The 16626-nt window shown below is 29.4% G+C and overlaps 2 protein-coding genes across 3 annotated transcripts; one reads left to right on the top strand and one right to left on the bottom strand.

Annotated features, from left to right (window-relative positions):
* Nucleotides 1–1567: 1567 nt before the first annotated feature.
* Nucleotides 1568–7439, top strand: LOC107190812 (centromere protein I-like). The gene is made up of 15 exons (XM_015579696.1): nucleotides 1568–1822; nucleotides 1969–2094; nucleotides 2649–2798; nucleotides 2874–2962; nucleotides 3029–3159; nucleotides 3231–3411; nucleotides 3490–3602; nucleotides 4800–4954; nucleotides 5027–5227; nucleotides 5298–5408; nucleotides 6441–6544; nucleotides 6659–6783; nucleotides 6852–6975; nucleotides 7091–7261; nucleotides 7371–7439. Exons 1-15 carry the CDS (start codon nucleotides 1771–1773, stop codon nucleotides 7437–7439), a joined length of 1902 nt encoding a protein of 633 aa, XP_015435182.1. The 5' UTR covers nucleotides 1568–1770.
* Nucleotides 7440–12826: 5387 nt separating this feature from the next.
* On the bottom strand, nucleotides 12827–16407 carry LOC107190830 (TATA box-binding protein-like protein 1). 2 transcript variants are annotated; one of them, XM_015579715.1, is made up of 5 exons: nucleotides 16385–16407; nucleotides 14472–14765; nucleotides 13807–14057; nucleotides 13599–13693; nucleotides 12827–13194 (listed from the first exon to the last, which is right to left on the bottom strand). In XM_015579715.1, the coding sequence occupies exons 2-5, from the start codon at nucleotides 14754–14756 to the stop codon at nucleotides 12959–12961; spliced, it is 867 nt and encodes a 288-aa protein (XP_015435201.1). In that variant the 5' UTR covers nucleotides 14757–14765; nucleotides 16385–16407; the 3' UTR covers nucleotides 12827–12958. The 2 variants fall into 2 exon arrangements, with proteins under 2 accessions (XP_015435201.1, XP_015435200.1); XM_015579714.1 differs by lacking the exon at nucleotides 16385–16407 and adding an exon at nucleotides 15108–15139.
* Between the last annotated feature and the right edge of the window lie 219 nt (nucleotides 16408–16626).

The following is a 16626-nucleotide window of genomic DNA, read 5'->3' on the forward strand; positions in this document are numbered from 1 at the left end:
AAAAAAAAAAAAAAAAAAAAAAAATGTACGTGGGACAGAAAAAAGCATTGGATGATAGGTCTATTCTATACCTAGTCGGTGATGGTACATAGTATATATAGAGCGAGCATGAACTGAACTGTGGAGTAAGATTCGCGGAAAGGGGGTGGTTAGTTATAAATCGGGTACCTTCGTTCCTTTTCTGTGCTATTCGGGTATACAATCACGTTACATACATGTATGCTATGAGAGATGAAAAGAAGATACTTATTATACGTTAAAAATTCCGTACGTCATGTAGTTTGCATAGATATATGTATTTAACAAAATTAAGAAATAGTATAAAACATTAAATAATAGTACGGCACACAGCCCACCAGACATTAATAACGAGCCGAATCGAGCCGAATGCATACGCAGCTAACCGACGTATATCTAACGACCGCTGTCTTTTCCCCTCTAATCTTACGATCCCCTCGCCCACAGTGGTAGCTTATGCTCCGTCTATACAGGGTGTAACAAAAATGTTGTCCGACCCGGAAATGGGGCACTCGGGGGGTGAATTGGAACAAGTTTTTCCTTAGCAACAATCTAATCTGAGGCTTCGTTACGGAGATATTAACGAAAGACCCCGACCAATCAAAGCGCGAGTTTGCCAGCTGAGTTCCCGCGGTAACGCTGCCTACTGTTGCGGTCTTTTCCAGGGATTTCTTTTAAAAAGAGATAAATCAGGCGTAAATCCTCGCCCGTGGAGCCCTGAGGAACTCTGTTCATTAGGAAATTTTAGACTTCTTTTAAAGTAGACAACTTTAATTTGAAGAACACGTCTGTATTTATCGAGGGTCAATACTAGAATGGTCTCCTTTACAAAACGATCGTTTTTGTTACATCTTGTTAATTACAATATGTCCTTAGATACCAGGAGCCAATAAAATAATTATTAAATTATGAAATAATTCCTGATTTGTTAATACATTTCTTTCAGCTATTCATTTTATAATTTTCAAGTGTTTAACATATTTGCCATGATTTAATATATTTTAGAGAAGGAGTAAAAGCGAAATTCGACTGTTAAAATATTCATCCCTAAGCAAATATTAATTAATTGAAATATGCATTTTAAAAGAATGCAAAGCTGATTTCAGTTGCTCTTAAATAATGTCAACTTCACTTCTATCTCCTTTTCTAATTACTTTAATTTGAATTTCACGCTTGTGAAGCTTACGCTAGACGCCGCTACAAGATGAGGGCGAGATTCACACACTACCACTCGCAGTGCGTAGCCAGTGGTATACGACCGTGCTGCTGGCTGCAGCTGTAGGAGAATCCCCCACAAAACAGCCCATTAGAAAGAGAGGCAGCTAATCCAGTTATTGCCCTCTCTTTCTGTGTCGACTTCAGTCCTCCCATAAGACGCGCAATCTATTGTACATATCTATGGATTATAAGAACAATGTGGCGGGAAAATGAAGTTTAGTATCATTTAATATAGGTTAGAGTAGTTCTCAACAACCGTGAACTTTTTGTGGGTAATGAACTATTATTTATGAAGTTACATATCAAAAATGATACTGAAAGAATACGTTAACTTAGTAACTTGGAAACAATTTAAAGCTTTGATACAGCAACAAATTAAAGAAAATACTAAAGGACTTTTTATCGTTATATACACCTTTAAATCTTGCGTTTTTGGTTATTCTATATAGTAGGGCTTAAACTTTTTCCACTCTGACCTGTTTTCGCCCGTGAAAAAGTTTTCGTTGCTGAAGCTGTTACAACTATACGAACAAAATGAAGAATGAAGAAAGTAATATTTGTGTAAAATATTTACAAGAACTAAAAGGTATGTAAACAAGTAACGAATTCTTGATTAATATGTCGTTGAATTTTAAGGTTGAGATCAATTTTCTGGTATATTATATACTTTTAATATATCTCTACTGATCAATATTTTTTGTTTCATTAAATTTAATAGTATTTCTTTTACAGACGAAGGAAAAGCCTTTTCTAAGCTCGAAGAATTGTTCACTGTATTGCAGAGATATGTAGCATCAAACGGTTTGGAAGATGATGATATTGATTTATTAGCAGATATTATTATAAATAGTAACTTAGGTTCGTATATTTTAAGTATACATCATGGTACTAACTGTGTCCACCTAAGGTACTTCTACCTCATTCATTAATTCATAAAGTGAAGAGGTACAAATTTCTATATCTTCACTAATAATATTTAGCAGTGCAGTGATAATATAGCATTGAAAAAAATAAAAAGGGAAACTGTTATATAAAAATTAGATTGTATAAATTTTGTAGTTAAACTAGTATTTTTTATTACAGGTGTACAAATGAGTAATTTATTATTTTCTGTTAAATTAAGTGTCTATTTTTATGAAAACTGGACACTTAGACTGTTCGAATAATATTTGTTCTTATTCTTCACTATTTCACTAAGGAAAAAGTCAAAAATAGATATTGTACTTATATTTTACTTTTTTGTTAACTAAGTAATAGTCAAAATTTGCTTTGTATTTATCATTCAGAGGAAACTGCACATGAACTTATTCTGGTACTTAATAATACAGGTGGATAAAGTTAGTGGAATACTTTGTATAAAATTAAGCAATATCATCTTATTAAATGAAGAAATTAAAAAAAACATTTAACAGGTGCCCAGAAATTGGTAACTTTAGTAAAATGTTTAGTTCCAAGATATAAAATACCTGAACGGACATTTAAATTAATTACCGCCTGGTGTTTATCATCCGTGAATACGATACCATTTATTGTATCTACTAGTATTTTGCAATGGATAGTTGGTAATGCTATGTTTATTATATAAAGATATTTACCATATAAAAAAGTGAAGATTAAAATCGTGTACATAATTTTAGGTTTATGGGATCATCAACTACTAGAAAGAAAAACTCTAAACATATTCTATACCGTTTTCTTTTTTGTAATGCTGAAGAAAACAAGTTTGGTATTACTATTTTCTATATTTCTGAAGCTTGTAAAATGAATTGTGAATTATGTAATTTTATTTCAGGAGAAGCATATAGCACGTCTCATTTATATATTAGCTAAACCTGAAGATGTAACGCGTAGGGATGTGTCCCGCTTAATTACTTTACAACAGAAATATTCTAAACCCCAAAAACATATCACTGTATTACTATCGTAAGTAATCATGATTTAAATGGTTTAATTTTAAACACCTTACCAATATACCTACATAAAATATATTTTAGATTATTCAAATCGTATAAACCTGAACTAGTACCTGAAAAAATTGAGTCTGTAAATATAGAAAGTGTATGGAAACCAATCCCAGAGGAATTGCAAAAAATGTTTCAAAATGCTAGAGTTCGCTTCGAAAATCAGGAAATCAAAGACTTACATTCTAAATCATTTAATTGGAATACATTAGAGGTACGTGTTTGATAAATACAACATTCATATAAATATATTCTAACAGTACATATGTATTTTCGTAACATATGTCGACAGCATGGAAGAACAAAAAAATCCATGACACCACTGTTACCATCCGTAAGATATTTTCAAATTGGCTCTAGTAAACACAAAGAAAAGGATTCAACATCTATCTTTGATATTTCCAGGTAAGTAATTAATGTGTGTGTTACAAATTATGAAGAACTGAAAACTGTTCATACAATTTCATAATAAAAACAATCATAACATTCATCAAACATAATTGAGGCCATTGATGGAAAAAGTGCACATTGGCTTATACGCCCTCTTTTCGTAGATCGCCTAAATCGATGCAGACATAACATGCAAAGGACATGATTTTAAAGATTCGCACAACGTTGTACAGTAGTTCGCCCAACAGTCACTCGCTCAGCGGTGGTGCTGTCGTACAGTATTTGTTTTTGTTCTTGAAAGAGGCTTTTGTGTAAATTGATGAATATATCTATTTACCTCTATATGTATAACTCATTGGAGTTGCAAGTTTATAGAATAAGACCTTCGTAAAAAAATTAAATTTTTTGTTTATTTTTCTATTTAATTTCGTAGTTTTCATATCAAAAATATATTAAAAAATTGTAAACTTAATACATAAGTAATTATATTTAATTAGGTATATAAACAAAAGAAAACATTTTTTATAGTTTTACGCCATTTACAGAAAAAAGGCATATAAACTAATTTTTTTAAACTCGTAAAAAGGACAAATATCTTCAAATCATGACGTCTGTTTTCAGAACGTTGAAAGGTCATGTTATTACGTCACTAAAAAAATTTTATTATAATGAAAACTTTAAAGTCAATTTTCTCGAAATAGCGTTTTGGCATATGTGCCCTTTTTTCCATCAATGGCCTCAATCGTACACAACCACATAAAAGTGTTTAATTTTTTCGCGATTTTTAAAGCTCTTTAAGCTTTTAAATTTCATTAACAATAAAATCTTGAATATGAGTATGAAAGAAGTGTACTCACAAGGTAGAATCAAGAAGACTGCAGATATTTAGAATATAAATTGAAATTTTCACAGGCTACTTTATAAAATCCAAAATCAGGATAAGATTTATTTCATTTATTAATGAATTTGTTGCGTTCAGAATGACATAAACGTAACTAATCTTGATTAAATTTTTGTTGTCTTATTGTATTTTATACATTTACATTTTCCACACATACATAATATACAGAGTCTAGAGTTGAAAGGTAAAAACACTAGACATTTGATAGAGTAACCTTTCTATTCTTTTGAATTTGGCATTGAGTGAAAACAAATTTATTTTAGTGCCTAATATTCACTGTATAATGCTTTCTATGTTATGAAATGTTTTAGTATAGAGGAACTAGGAAAATCGCATTTCAGTGTAGAATTGCCATGTAATGCAATATCGCTCTTAGCTAATACCGCTGGATATCATCTTCTTACATTTGCTGATTTTCATTATCAGAGTAGATTCTGTTATAATCTCTATAATACTTTAATAAGAGGTATGCATTATTCTCCAAAATTTCTTTGTGCTTTATGAAATAAAATTTAGTTTAATGTTATTGTTGTTTTAGCATTTATTTTAGAGGACGAGAAATTTTCCGATGAAGAAATTAATAAATTGCTTGATATGACCGCGGAATTTTCACGTTACATGCAACAAGGTATACCCGTTGTAAATCATTTCCTGAATGAGTACCTTTATTTTAATACAGGAGAATATCAGTCAAAGTTGCTGGCCTTACTACAGTGGGTGACACCAACATCTGTTAGCGGTATGTTCTTAACAAAACAAACACCACTCGTCTTATGTTTACCTGTGCTATAATATTATAATGCTTACAGATTTACAAGAAAATGTGTTAGTGCATGTGCAAAACATCTACTATGAATCTTCACTAATTACAAAATGTGAAATTATTAGAACATTGAGGATATTGATCACGAATTTGGTATGTAACATAGTAGATTACAGAATGGTATTTACCTTTGGCATTTTAACTATCACCGCTGTTTTTAGAAGAATAAACTGATGTAGAACCAGAATTTTAACCAACATTTTTAACTATTCAAAGCAATTCTGATTAAACGTTCTATTTAATAAAGGTTTTACAATCGTGAATGGTTGAGCATCGCTTGGTTGTTACGCCTTACCTACCTCTTACGCCGACTTACGGCAGTGCGCGATGCAGATAACTATTATACGTATAGTTTCATTTTTAACCATTACAGGATCAAAAAGTGCACCATCTGTTTAATTATATGCATTAAGAAAACATCAAACATAGTAACTTTTTTAATAATACGGAAATGAAAATTCTAGTTTATCCGTATTTCATATTTGAGTATATAGTTTTCATGTACAAATGTACAAGAAAATAGATTAACATATAACCAGGAAAATTAACAAAAAGTGCTATTTTTTAAATGTATTGTTTAAACAAATGAATTACTCTGGAATCCAATCATATAGCTGGATTCCTTATCAAAAAACTTTTTATATCTCTAATAGTTTCAGAGATATTCGACCGAGCACAGTTCACACCCCTAACTTCGCGGGCTGTTTTCACCCCTTTGACGTGGATAAGAGTAGCTAAAAAAAATATGTGTCAAATATTTTTATGAAAATCGGCGATTGTCAATTCGGGATGTTCCCTTGTTAGTAAGAATCTAATTCTTTTTATACACAGTACTGTGCAGTACGGTTTGATAAATTTAGTGACTTATACCTTATGATTGGTTGAATTGTTTTATCAACCATAATATGCACCCCTCTAAACAAAATAATACTACCCAACTCTTTTCATCCTACTTCTAAAAAGAATGGCAACATTTTAGGTGTAAAAGGTCGACGTAATGCCCTGTATAATTATTGCCTGTTTATTTCATCTGTTGTTAATTAAAATAGTGTTCTGTATAAAATAAATTACTCTTATCGAAGAAAGGAATCATATTAATAATTAATAACTACATCATTGTTTATTGTAGTTCATGGTCTCACAGAATTCTCGAAAGATCTTATCATATGCGGTTTAAACATTCACGTTTACGACACTTTATTGCTTTCAGAAGCACTCTCATTTTATGAGGAGGTATGTAATAAAATCGAGCATTAATATAAATAACAATGGCTTCATGTATTAGTACTATACAAAGTAAAGCAAAATATGTTTCTTATACTTCCTGTTTTAATACCAAACACTCAGATTTGTAGTTTGGAAGATCGAAGTACTATATTATCATTCACATTGGCACCACCAGCAGTAATATATGGAGGTTTCCTTACAACAAGCTGTGCAATTTTATCAAGGACCTGTAACTTATTATTAAAGTATGGATTTTATGAATATCTCGTTTTATTTTACAAATTTTGTTCATTAACTTAAAACTCTGATGCAGATATCGTGAAATGAGTCTAGATTTCAGACAACGCAAACTAGTACATAAGCAAAGCTTACAGAAAAAGAATATTGATATATCTTTTTACTGTCAAGATATCATTGATGCGTTATGGTACGATAAGGTATGTCAGTACAATAGTAAGTTAAGCAATGAAATGATTTCATATACATTTCAAAATTTATGAAGATTTTTCTTATTACATTTCACATTTATGTCTTAAGTTCAATCATTTTTAGCCATTTACGAAACGACAGAACAAATATTTGTTTAGCAGCATCCCAAACAAAGTACTGAACGATTTAGAATATTGTGATTTAAATCACCTGTTAAATATTAATAATCATTATGCCATTCTACCTTATAAATGCGTCTTAAACAACGCAGGACTCGATATAACCACAAAAGAGGTGAATTGATTCGTTTCTACATGTATTAATGTTTAATGAATAATATAAGGGAAAATTTGTATATTTCGAGATTTTTATCGATAACTTAAAAAATTACTCTTCTTTGCAGGAAGCTAGGTGCATATCTTTACATTACTATCCAATAGTAAATGAATTTCTTGATATGTTTGAAGCGTAACAACTGTAAACTGTAGTAACAGATATATAAGTTTATGCATATTTTTCTATTGTTATACATAGACGTAAGGAATATTTGTTGCTGAAATGCAATAATTTGTCAATTTTATTGAAATACAATAAATAATTTGTAGTGTATGAATATATATATATATATATTCACAAAATAATATTATATTATATATATTAATTACAATAGATTTACAGTAAAAAAATGCCTAAGCGCACAGACATATTTTTGTATAAAACGTGTCAAAATATTATTTTGTTTCAGTTATGTTTTATTTTGAGTAATTTCACGATTTAAAGAAGGTATGAATTATATCCCACCATGTGAATTGGGTATAAAAAAAAGTTGGGACATTTTTCATAGCCACCGTGCTTCAAAGAGTTAAATAATAAAATATATTTTAATTCAATACATTTATGATCATTTAAAGCCATGGATAATGTATGTTCATTCGGATTAAAATCGTTACATTTTATTTTTCTCCGATTTACATACAAATTTCCATTTACAATTCATTTAACAGTCTTCAATACATATTTAAGACCTAACAAAAAGTTACATATAAATTATTATGAATACCTTGGGCTTATACCGTATAAACTATATATTTGGTTTTTTTTTTACACATTTTTCAGTTCATTTTAATGACTTCATGCATTAAGTAGTTTAATTCATTGGACACGTTGCAGTAGATTGAAAAATGACCAATTGCTTTTCCTGTTTCCTTTATATTTCTTAAAAATAATGATTGTATAATATACCATACTGTAAGACTGTTTCAAGATAGCGAGTGTGAACATCTGTTGACTTGAAAATTTACAATATCCCATTGAAAGTACCTAAATACACATTGCTCCTAGAAGAGGCCACACTATTAATGCAATATTTTCTATATACTAAGCACATCTTACAACTACCATATTCTACCATAATGTAGCGTATATAATATCATTATTGTTGTATTAAAGACAGCAAACTAATTAGTCATAAATAAAGTGAAAACAATGTGTTTTGTACAAAAAAAAATTGAATGAAAACTAAAAGTTAGTCATAGTTTTGCTAAACAACTGTCTTTCATAAAAACAGGCATGATTGTTGTATTCTGAAAAAATTATTACATGCATAGTTCAACAATTCGACCACACCATGTACCATATGAATTATTAGATTCTGTTGAAATATAAAATTGATGCATAAAGGATATTATAAATATAAACGTAAACAATATACATACTATTATTATTTAATCGATATGATGCAATACTTAACGTACTTCTCTACATTCTCTTTTCCTTTGTTATGTACTATAGTTATGTAATAGTTTGTTTATGTTATCATATTCATAAGAAACAATTTAATGGTAAAAGAAGAAGTCTTTAGGTGCACAATTAATGTCGAGAAGTTAGTCAGTTTATTAATTATACATTCTTTGTTTGTTCAGTAAATCATAACATGTAATTATGTTTCATTTTCGTAGATCATCGGAGTCTATAAAATTCTGCTTAATATTGTAACACTTGTACCACCTAAAAATTTGTATAGATGTAAGAAATACACCTAATTATTTATATACACATAAATATGCCTATCAATGAGATATTACACTAAGAAATAAATTTATTTTTATAATTACATTGAAGACTAATCGCGATTCTGAACAAGTTTAAAATCGAATACTTCCTTTAAGAACTTTATAAGCACTGTTTAGTATCGCATTGTAAAATTCAATCAATCTTGAGCAATGCATTCATGTTACCTATACTATTTTAAATTGTAACATGCTTTTATAAAACTGTCTTTGGTGTACGCATATTTTCAGACTAGAAAATGGTACAAGGCCTGGAATGTGAAATTCTATTTAGAAGCATGAAATTTAATGAATTCAATAAATATATACGTTATTTTGTTAACAGCTTCGATTAATTTTGTTTTCTTTTTTTACTGGGATAATTGTAGAAATTCAACCGAAGTGAATAGCACGCGCGATACAAAGCGAATTTGATTTCTCTAATTAGAGACAAACTGCAAGACATATAAAAAAAGACATTAAAAATATATATAAAGATGAAAAGAAACGAGGCTTTTGTTCTATTACTTGATGCTTACATTCAATCGAGATAGGTACAGATATAAGGGTCAACATTAAATTATAAGGACAGTGGATAAATTGTAAATTGTTATTAAGAAAAATTCATTGCATAAACAAAAGATATCATATCACGAAACTATAATGGTACGATTTTATTGTCATGAATTTGAAAAATCATTGAAACCAATGAATTCAAATGAACTATTGAAGAAATGTACAAAGTATGTAGCATTAGTTATAGTCTGACTGGCAGTTATGCATACAATCATAATAAACAGTTGCTTTTTTCCAACTTAATCTAAATTACACATAATACTAAGTTCATTGCAGTTCCACGTTGACACCAAGTTGAATTTGAATACAAATTTATCAGTAGGTAGTTCTTTTCCCAGACTTTTAATATATAGCATTCGAATAAGGCATGCTTTGCAAACACTTGTTTAAAAAAAACATAATTAGTGTAACAATACCATAACTCCTTTTATTTTTCATGTTAATAATTTTACTTAACAAAACCAGTAAAGCTGGCATTACAATGACAGGAAAACCTGTAAAGGAACGTATGTGTATAGAAATAATCTGTTTATTTAAAAGACCAAATAAGGTAACTACCTAAACATTATATGTGATTCCTAATAGTGACTACGTTAGCCTTCATTTAATATAAAAAGTAACCGTTTCTGTACTTCATGCATACAATCGCGCAGCGATAATACTTAGTAAAATAATTTATTTAGTTGAAAGTTACTATCGCAATGTCCACTTTCTGTGACATAGTAACACAATGAAAAAACATTACTTATGATATTTGAAAAGAACAGTGTGCGTCATCGTTGCTTAGAATCAGTATAGTATTTTTTATTTATTATTCTTTTTATTGGAAACAAATTGGTTTACAAAAGATTATTATATTACTAACAGTTTCCTTAATTAAATTTTCCATTTCAATGTGAAATTCAATTCATAAATGGAATTATGCAAACCAGTGTATTTCATAAACATTACTTTAAAAGAGTTCTTGTTTTCCCAATAGACTGTAAGAAATAGTCATGTATACGTTTTCGTATCAATGAACAATTTCGACAATATTTAAATCTTTTATTCTAAAATGATGTACCTATTATTTGCCCGAAGAAAATAATAAAATAATTTATAAATATTAAAAATTATTAATTTCCTGTAAGATTTATTTGAGTAATTTTTCTTTGCTAAACTTAAGATCAATGATATTTCATTCTAAATTTTTAATATGCATGGAACATAATTACAGAAGCATATTGTGTATTATGTATTGTGTAAAGTTTCTAACCATTTTGAAACAGTTCTATAGAGAAAAAACTTGGATAAATACAATCGAATAAGTTTTATATCATTATGCAATAATTTTCGCATTACTTCAAAGTAGTGTGATCTTTATTTTTGTGTTTATGTTGGTCAAAAAGTGTTTGTTCAAGCTCAAGTCTTATTAATTCCTGCAGTGTATACATTTAGGGCAGTGACTACAGCTTCTTTGTAAAAAAGTCATTTAGTATACAAACAATAAATCGTGAGAAATTATGAAAAATTCAACTAAGCTGAATGTACGAATATTATCTTGTATGGCACGAGGTACAGATTAATCTTTACTGTATTATATTGAAAAGTATTGCCAATATTTCTTCACACACACATACTTGTGATACGAAAAAGGGATCATAAATAGCATATATTATTAGTAACAATTATAACGTACCCTTTTTTGCTTGGTAATTTTTAAGAAATATGCAACCAACCGTGTACCAGTGTAGCTGCTTAACTCGTTTTATTTACAAGTATGTCTTACGTAAATCCATACTACTGTACTTAAATAATAAAAAATTGTCGAAAAATGATTCTTCTTACATTATGAGTTTGTATAAAATTTTGTTTCATATATTCGCAATTTTTTCCATCAAACAGAACTTAAAAATAACCGTAATATCAGTCAAGCTTCTCATATTTAAGACATATTAGATTTAAATCGGTGAATACTTCAATAACGTCAATAACAACAGAAAAATTATTACTATAATATTGTTTCACAAACTATGATATACAATGGAGTCGGAGATGACATGATTCAAATGCACTTATCGTCATGAGGATACTGCAAGTGACAAATAAATAGATAAGACCTTATACGTAGATGATTAATATAGGAAACGATAGATAATATGTTACTGTATTTTACGATATTCTCTAGACTTCTGTTGTAACTCCTCGAAAATAGAACTGAAATATAGTTTTATGAAAAACTTACGACTCATTTCAAGGAGTTTCTACACTTTCAACAACAAAAACGAGATATTTAACTGACAAGTTATTCTAAACTAGAATTTGTTTCTGTATGAAAATATAACTATAAATAATGAAGCCAAAACTTAGGACACTGTAATCAGGCCTGCGTAATTTTTAGATAATTAATTAGTAAATTTAATATCAATTATATATATCTTCTATTGTGTTTCTTAAAAACAGCCCGTAATTTTTTAAACGAAAACATTTAATTATACTAGCGAGCATGTATCATTAAATTGAGAAGAACATTAAATTTTAAATTACTTGCATTGTTTCAAAGAAAAATGATTTTTCTGTACATAATATGAAACTTAAAATGATTGTGAAATATCTTCATTGTAGTAGAAAAGCTAATAATTATAATGAACAAAATTTTCAGCTTCTTAGATGCCACTTTGATCACTGCCTCAAATTTTGAACATCCATCTTTGGCACAGTATGTTAATTAAGCAAAAGTAGATTACATCTATGAGTAGAAAGAAGTAGCACAAAGGACAGCACGAATATACACGCTTTTGATTGCCGCCACAATACTTCCGTACATAATCATGTCGCTTACACATAATCAGAAACTTTTGAAGCGTGTATTACTTCCTTGTCTAAATTATAGAGGAGTATACTTACAAACAAGTCCACCTTAGAACTGTTTTTCATCGCTTAAACGTACTAAGTTTTGTCAGAAAAAAAAGAAAAGAAAATGAAAAAGACAATTGAAACAAACATTTGAAAACTGTTTGCCAAATAAAACGATTATGTGTATAACATTGTGTGTAACATATTTAATATTTATATGTACATAGATGCATATATGCATAGACGAATATATCTATGTACATATACATACTATTAATGAAAGTGTATTATGATGATATTGTTCCAACAGTGGAATTCAGTTCCATTTGATATTAATGTAATCGTAATTAATACACGCATACGTGCATATTTGTTTCTGACACTCACACATTGTCCCTTCACTAAGAGAAAATGAATGCTTCACTTCACTCTTTACGATAACACTTTTGTACACGGAGAAGTGCGTATCTATTTTTCAAAGAACAAGATATAACAGTTCCACAATTAACAGAAGAGCAGCAAAAGAAACAGATCAGTCCCAGCTGGCATCACTCTCAGCCTCTTCAGCCTCCTCCTCATCCGAAAACATGGTTTCATATACATAATCTGAATCATGTAGGAACTCATTGTGATTTCTTTTACTTAGTCCCGTTCTACGCTTCTTTGTTGTCAAGGCAAGTTCATCTTCTGGAGTTCTTTCTTTACGGAACTCATAGACTAGTGGATAAATGTATTCAATTGCTGCTTGAACAGCAGCAACATTAGGAGCTGTAATGTCAGTTTTATTTGGTAAAACGACATGATCAAGTTTGGAGACGAACAGAAAATTAACTAATCAGACTTAATTCTGTTTTTACATAATTTTGATCTAACACAATCCGATGCTTGTGCCTTTTTAAAACCTGCCTATTGTTCTACGAAATTGGTGGTCTCGATTAAAAAAACATTCTTAATTGATTTATCATATTATTTTTACTGGTTTTATGGTTTAGGGAACATTTTTAATTGTTTCATGTGTACAGTATCTTTTTTGCAAGTGCTTTTACACAAATTTCTCAGGAACATATCTATTGTGTAAAAACAGAGTTAAGTATACTCAAAATGATAGAAGCTTGTACTTTTTACTTTTAGAATATAGTTAATGCAAGTTTCAACTGAATAGTAATACAAACCAGTCACAGTAACACTGCCCGTAGAAAATATCTTCAAAGTGGCTTTTGGTTCTTTTAACTTATATGTAACACCAGGATGCAATTCTGGTTCATAACTGTACATGAAGAACATGGTTAATAAATAGTTATGAATTGGAATGCAATATTATAAACAAACATGAACAATAAAAATATCTTTTCTAATACTTAAGAAATTACGTATACTCACTCTGCATTTTCCTTGTGATATAAAGAGAATGATGTTATCTTGATTGCAAATGGCATACAACATGTACCTAACACATTGACCACCCTATAATTATTAAATCGCACTTTGAATCCAAGCTTCTGAAGTGAACGAGCAAATCGTCTTGCTGCTATCTTTGCTTGAACTTCGCTTGTTGCACCAGTACACGTTACTTTACCAGAAGACCATATAGAAGCAGTAGTGTAAGGTCTCCTTAATTTCATTGTTATCATCTACAACAGTACACACAGATACAGAGAATATTATTTATAACTACTAATTAATATTAACAACCACTGTTTATTAGAAAAATAGATGACTTTATCAAAATTTATAAATAACAGTTTTATCTTCGGCTATCAATATTCGAAATATGTAATTACAAAGCAACAGTATTACTCAAAATATATTAAGCAAAATAGATTATACGCTACAAAAAAATCAGTGCTCCCATATTTTAATTCAATCCAGTGCATGAATTTAAATTTTTGTAATTTTCTACACAAAAAAAAACTGAAAGTTTTAAATAAAAAATACACCAGACTTACATTACTAGAATATACATACATTTATTTCAGAACAATACTTTGCTAAACATATTATATAAATACTTTGTTATAAGGAAACAAAACTGCTTCAGAACATACCCCATTCTCTCTTCTGTACTCCACATTGGAACCATTAAGTGCAATTTCTCGTAAATTTAAATGACACCTGACACTGAAGCTGCAGACTACATTATTAATAACAATATCCAGTTCACGGGGTTCTTGTTCAGGAGGATCGACGTAAGGTTGGATTTGTCCATCAAACAACCTTTCATCTTTCTCTTCTTTACATATACCTGTATTATCTAAGTTATTTACACCTTCTACATGATTTATCTTATTCGTTAAAGGTTTCATGCCATTCTTTTGAATAGCAGTTGCCATAATATACACCTGGAAACATAAAGTAACGCTTTTACCATTTTTACATAAGACTAAAACAAAAAGTTTTAACTTATTCATTAACTTAAGAATTTATTAATATTATTTTTGCATTTTCTGATCATAAGTATGTATTCAGTATTTTACAGAAACTCATCTTTTTCTAGATTAGTTAGGCAATATTTTGTCTACTTTTCTAATAGTTAATTAATCATTACTTATATTCATTTATTAGTTATATATGAAGTAAACAAATGGAAGTAAAGGTTACTTTTTAATTTTCTCAACCTGCTAAAACTTGTGAACTCAAGTATAATATCTGTATATTTATACTAATTGAATTTTGAACTTAACTGCCTGCATCCTTTTCATCACAGATTCCAACAGATTGTAGTTTTCTTTAAGAGGAATACCCTGTTGTTTTCAAGTTACTATTTCAAATAATTTGCTTGGGTATTTAAATTTCTCAGTTTTGTAGTTTTGTTTTCAATAATTCCAAAAGTCTTAGACTTAAATTTTCAATTTGGGATGGATATTCCAATATAGAAATTTTCTTGTGTATTACCCAATTATATGTTCATTTATAAGTGCTACTTATAATCACATGTTGGAAGCACATTTAAGGGTGATATCATACTGGAAAATTCAATTATTTACCACATTCTATAATCCATGTGGTAGCACTTGTGTCTTTAAAGTATTGATATAATTATTCTTATTCGTCCTTCCATTTAAAAATACAGCGATTAAGAAAACAATCTTAAACCATTATATTTCCTTTTCGATAATAATAACAAACAGAAAAAAATGTTACTGTACTATATTGTAAATACTACTTTGATTAAAAGAAATACTGGTGTATTATAAATAACTATTTTATGCAAAAATCTATTTCTTATATTGTTACACAAATAATTTCCCTCGCTTATTGTATCAATAGACCTTCATTCCACAATAATAATTTATTATTGAGTAACCTACACAATAATTAACAGTTCATTAAACAATCTTTTTTCTGTTATTATTTCTTGTATAACAATATTCCGATTGCTTGTTAGTTGCATTAAGAAGTAAAAAAACTTGAAAACCTCTATAAAAAAATGGTATTTGAAAAGTGGTATTGTTAGTGGAAAACGATAATTTAAATGTCGTGTGCCGCCGTGTAACAATAAAAAAGTACATGATAATTGGTATTAAAATTTTGTACGACACACATTACCGTAACATAATCATTGAAATTATTCGATATACACTTAGTACGTTAAACAGAAAAACTGCCGCTCGGTCGATACGATTAGTTTAAACAAATAAGGAGCTTACGATGTAAATCAAACAGTAAGTAATATTCTTGAAAATAGATTCGAAGCTAATGCATCGTGGAAACACGAAAATGTTTTGAATAGATTATAATTCGTAAAAGTCTTCTTATATAAAACGAAGATCGTGGAGAAACATTTTTTCAACGCATTTAAAATAAATCCGGAATGTTCTCTGTAATACGAGCTGAAATGACAGTAGCAAAAGATAAAAAGTACGATCGCTGTACGTAGAGCGTTAAATGCCAAGGATAATAAATGAGAAGGTTAAAAATTGTGATAAGTGCCGGTAAAAAGAAAAGAAGCTGTACTCACGTGTGACTATGATGCGTGCTTCAGTTACGTTTTAATTAATGAAAACTTCTTTGTTGACAAGTACCAGGAGAACACAAAGTTAGCTCAATAACTAGTGCCATTGTTTTCGGCCATCTTCACTAGACTGGCTACTAATCTGAGTCACGGACGCGACAATGATACATAAATGGGAATACTCATTGGCGAAACGAGAATCCAAATCATTCCATTTTTCATATGCAATTTCTTGTAATCATATTGTA

Source organism: Dufourea novaeangliae, unplaced genomic scaffold (genome assembly GCF_001272555.1).
Source record: "Dufourea novaeangliae isolate 0120121106 unplaced genomic scaffold, ASM127255v1 scaffold232, whole genome shotgun sequence".
NCBI classification, from domain to species: Eukaryota; Metazoa; Arthropoda; class Insecta; order Hymenoptera; family Halictidae; genus Dufourea; species Dufourea novaeangliae.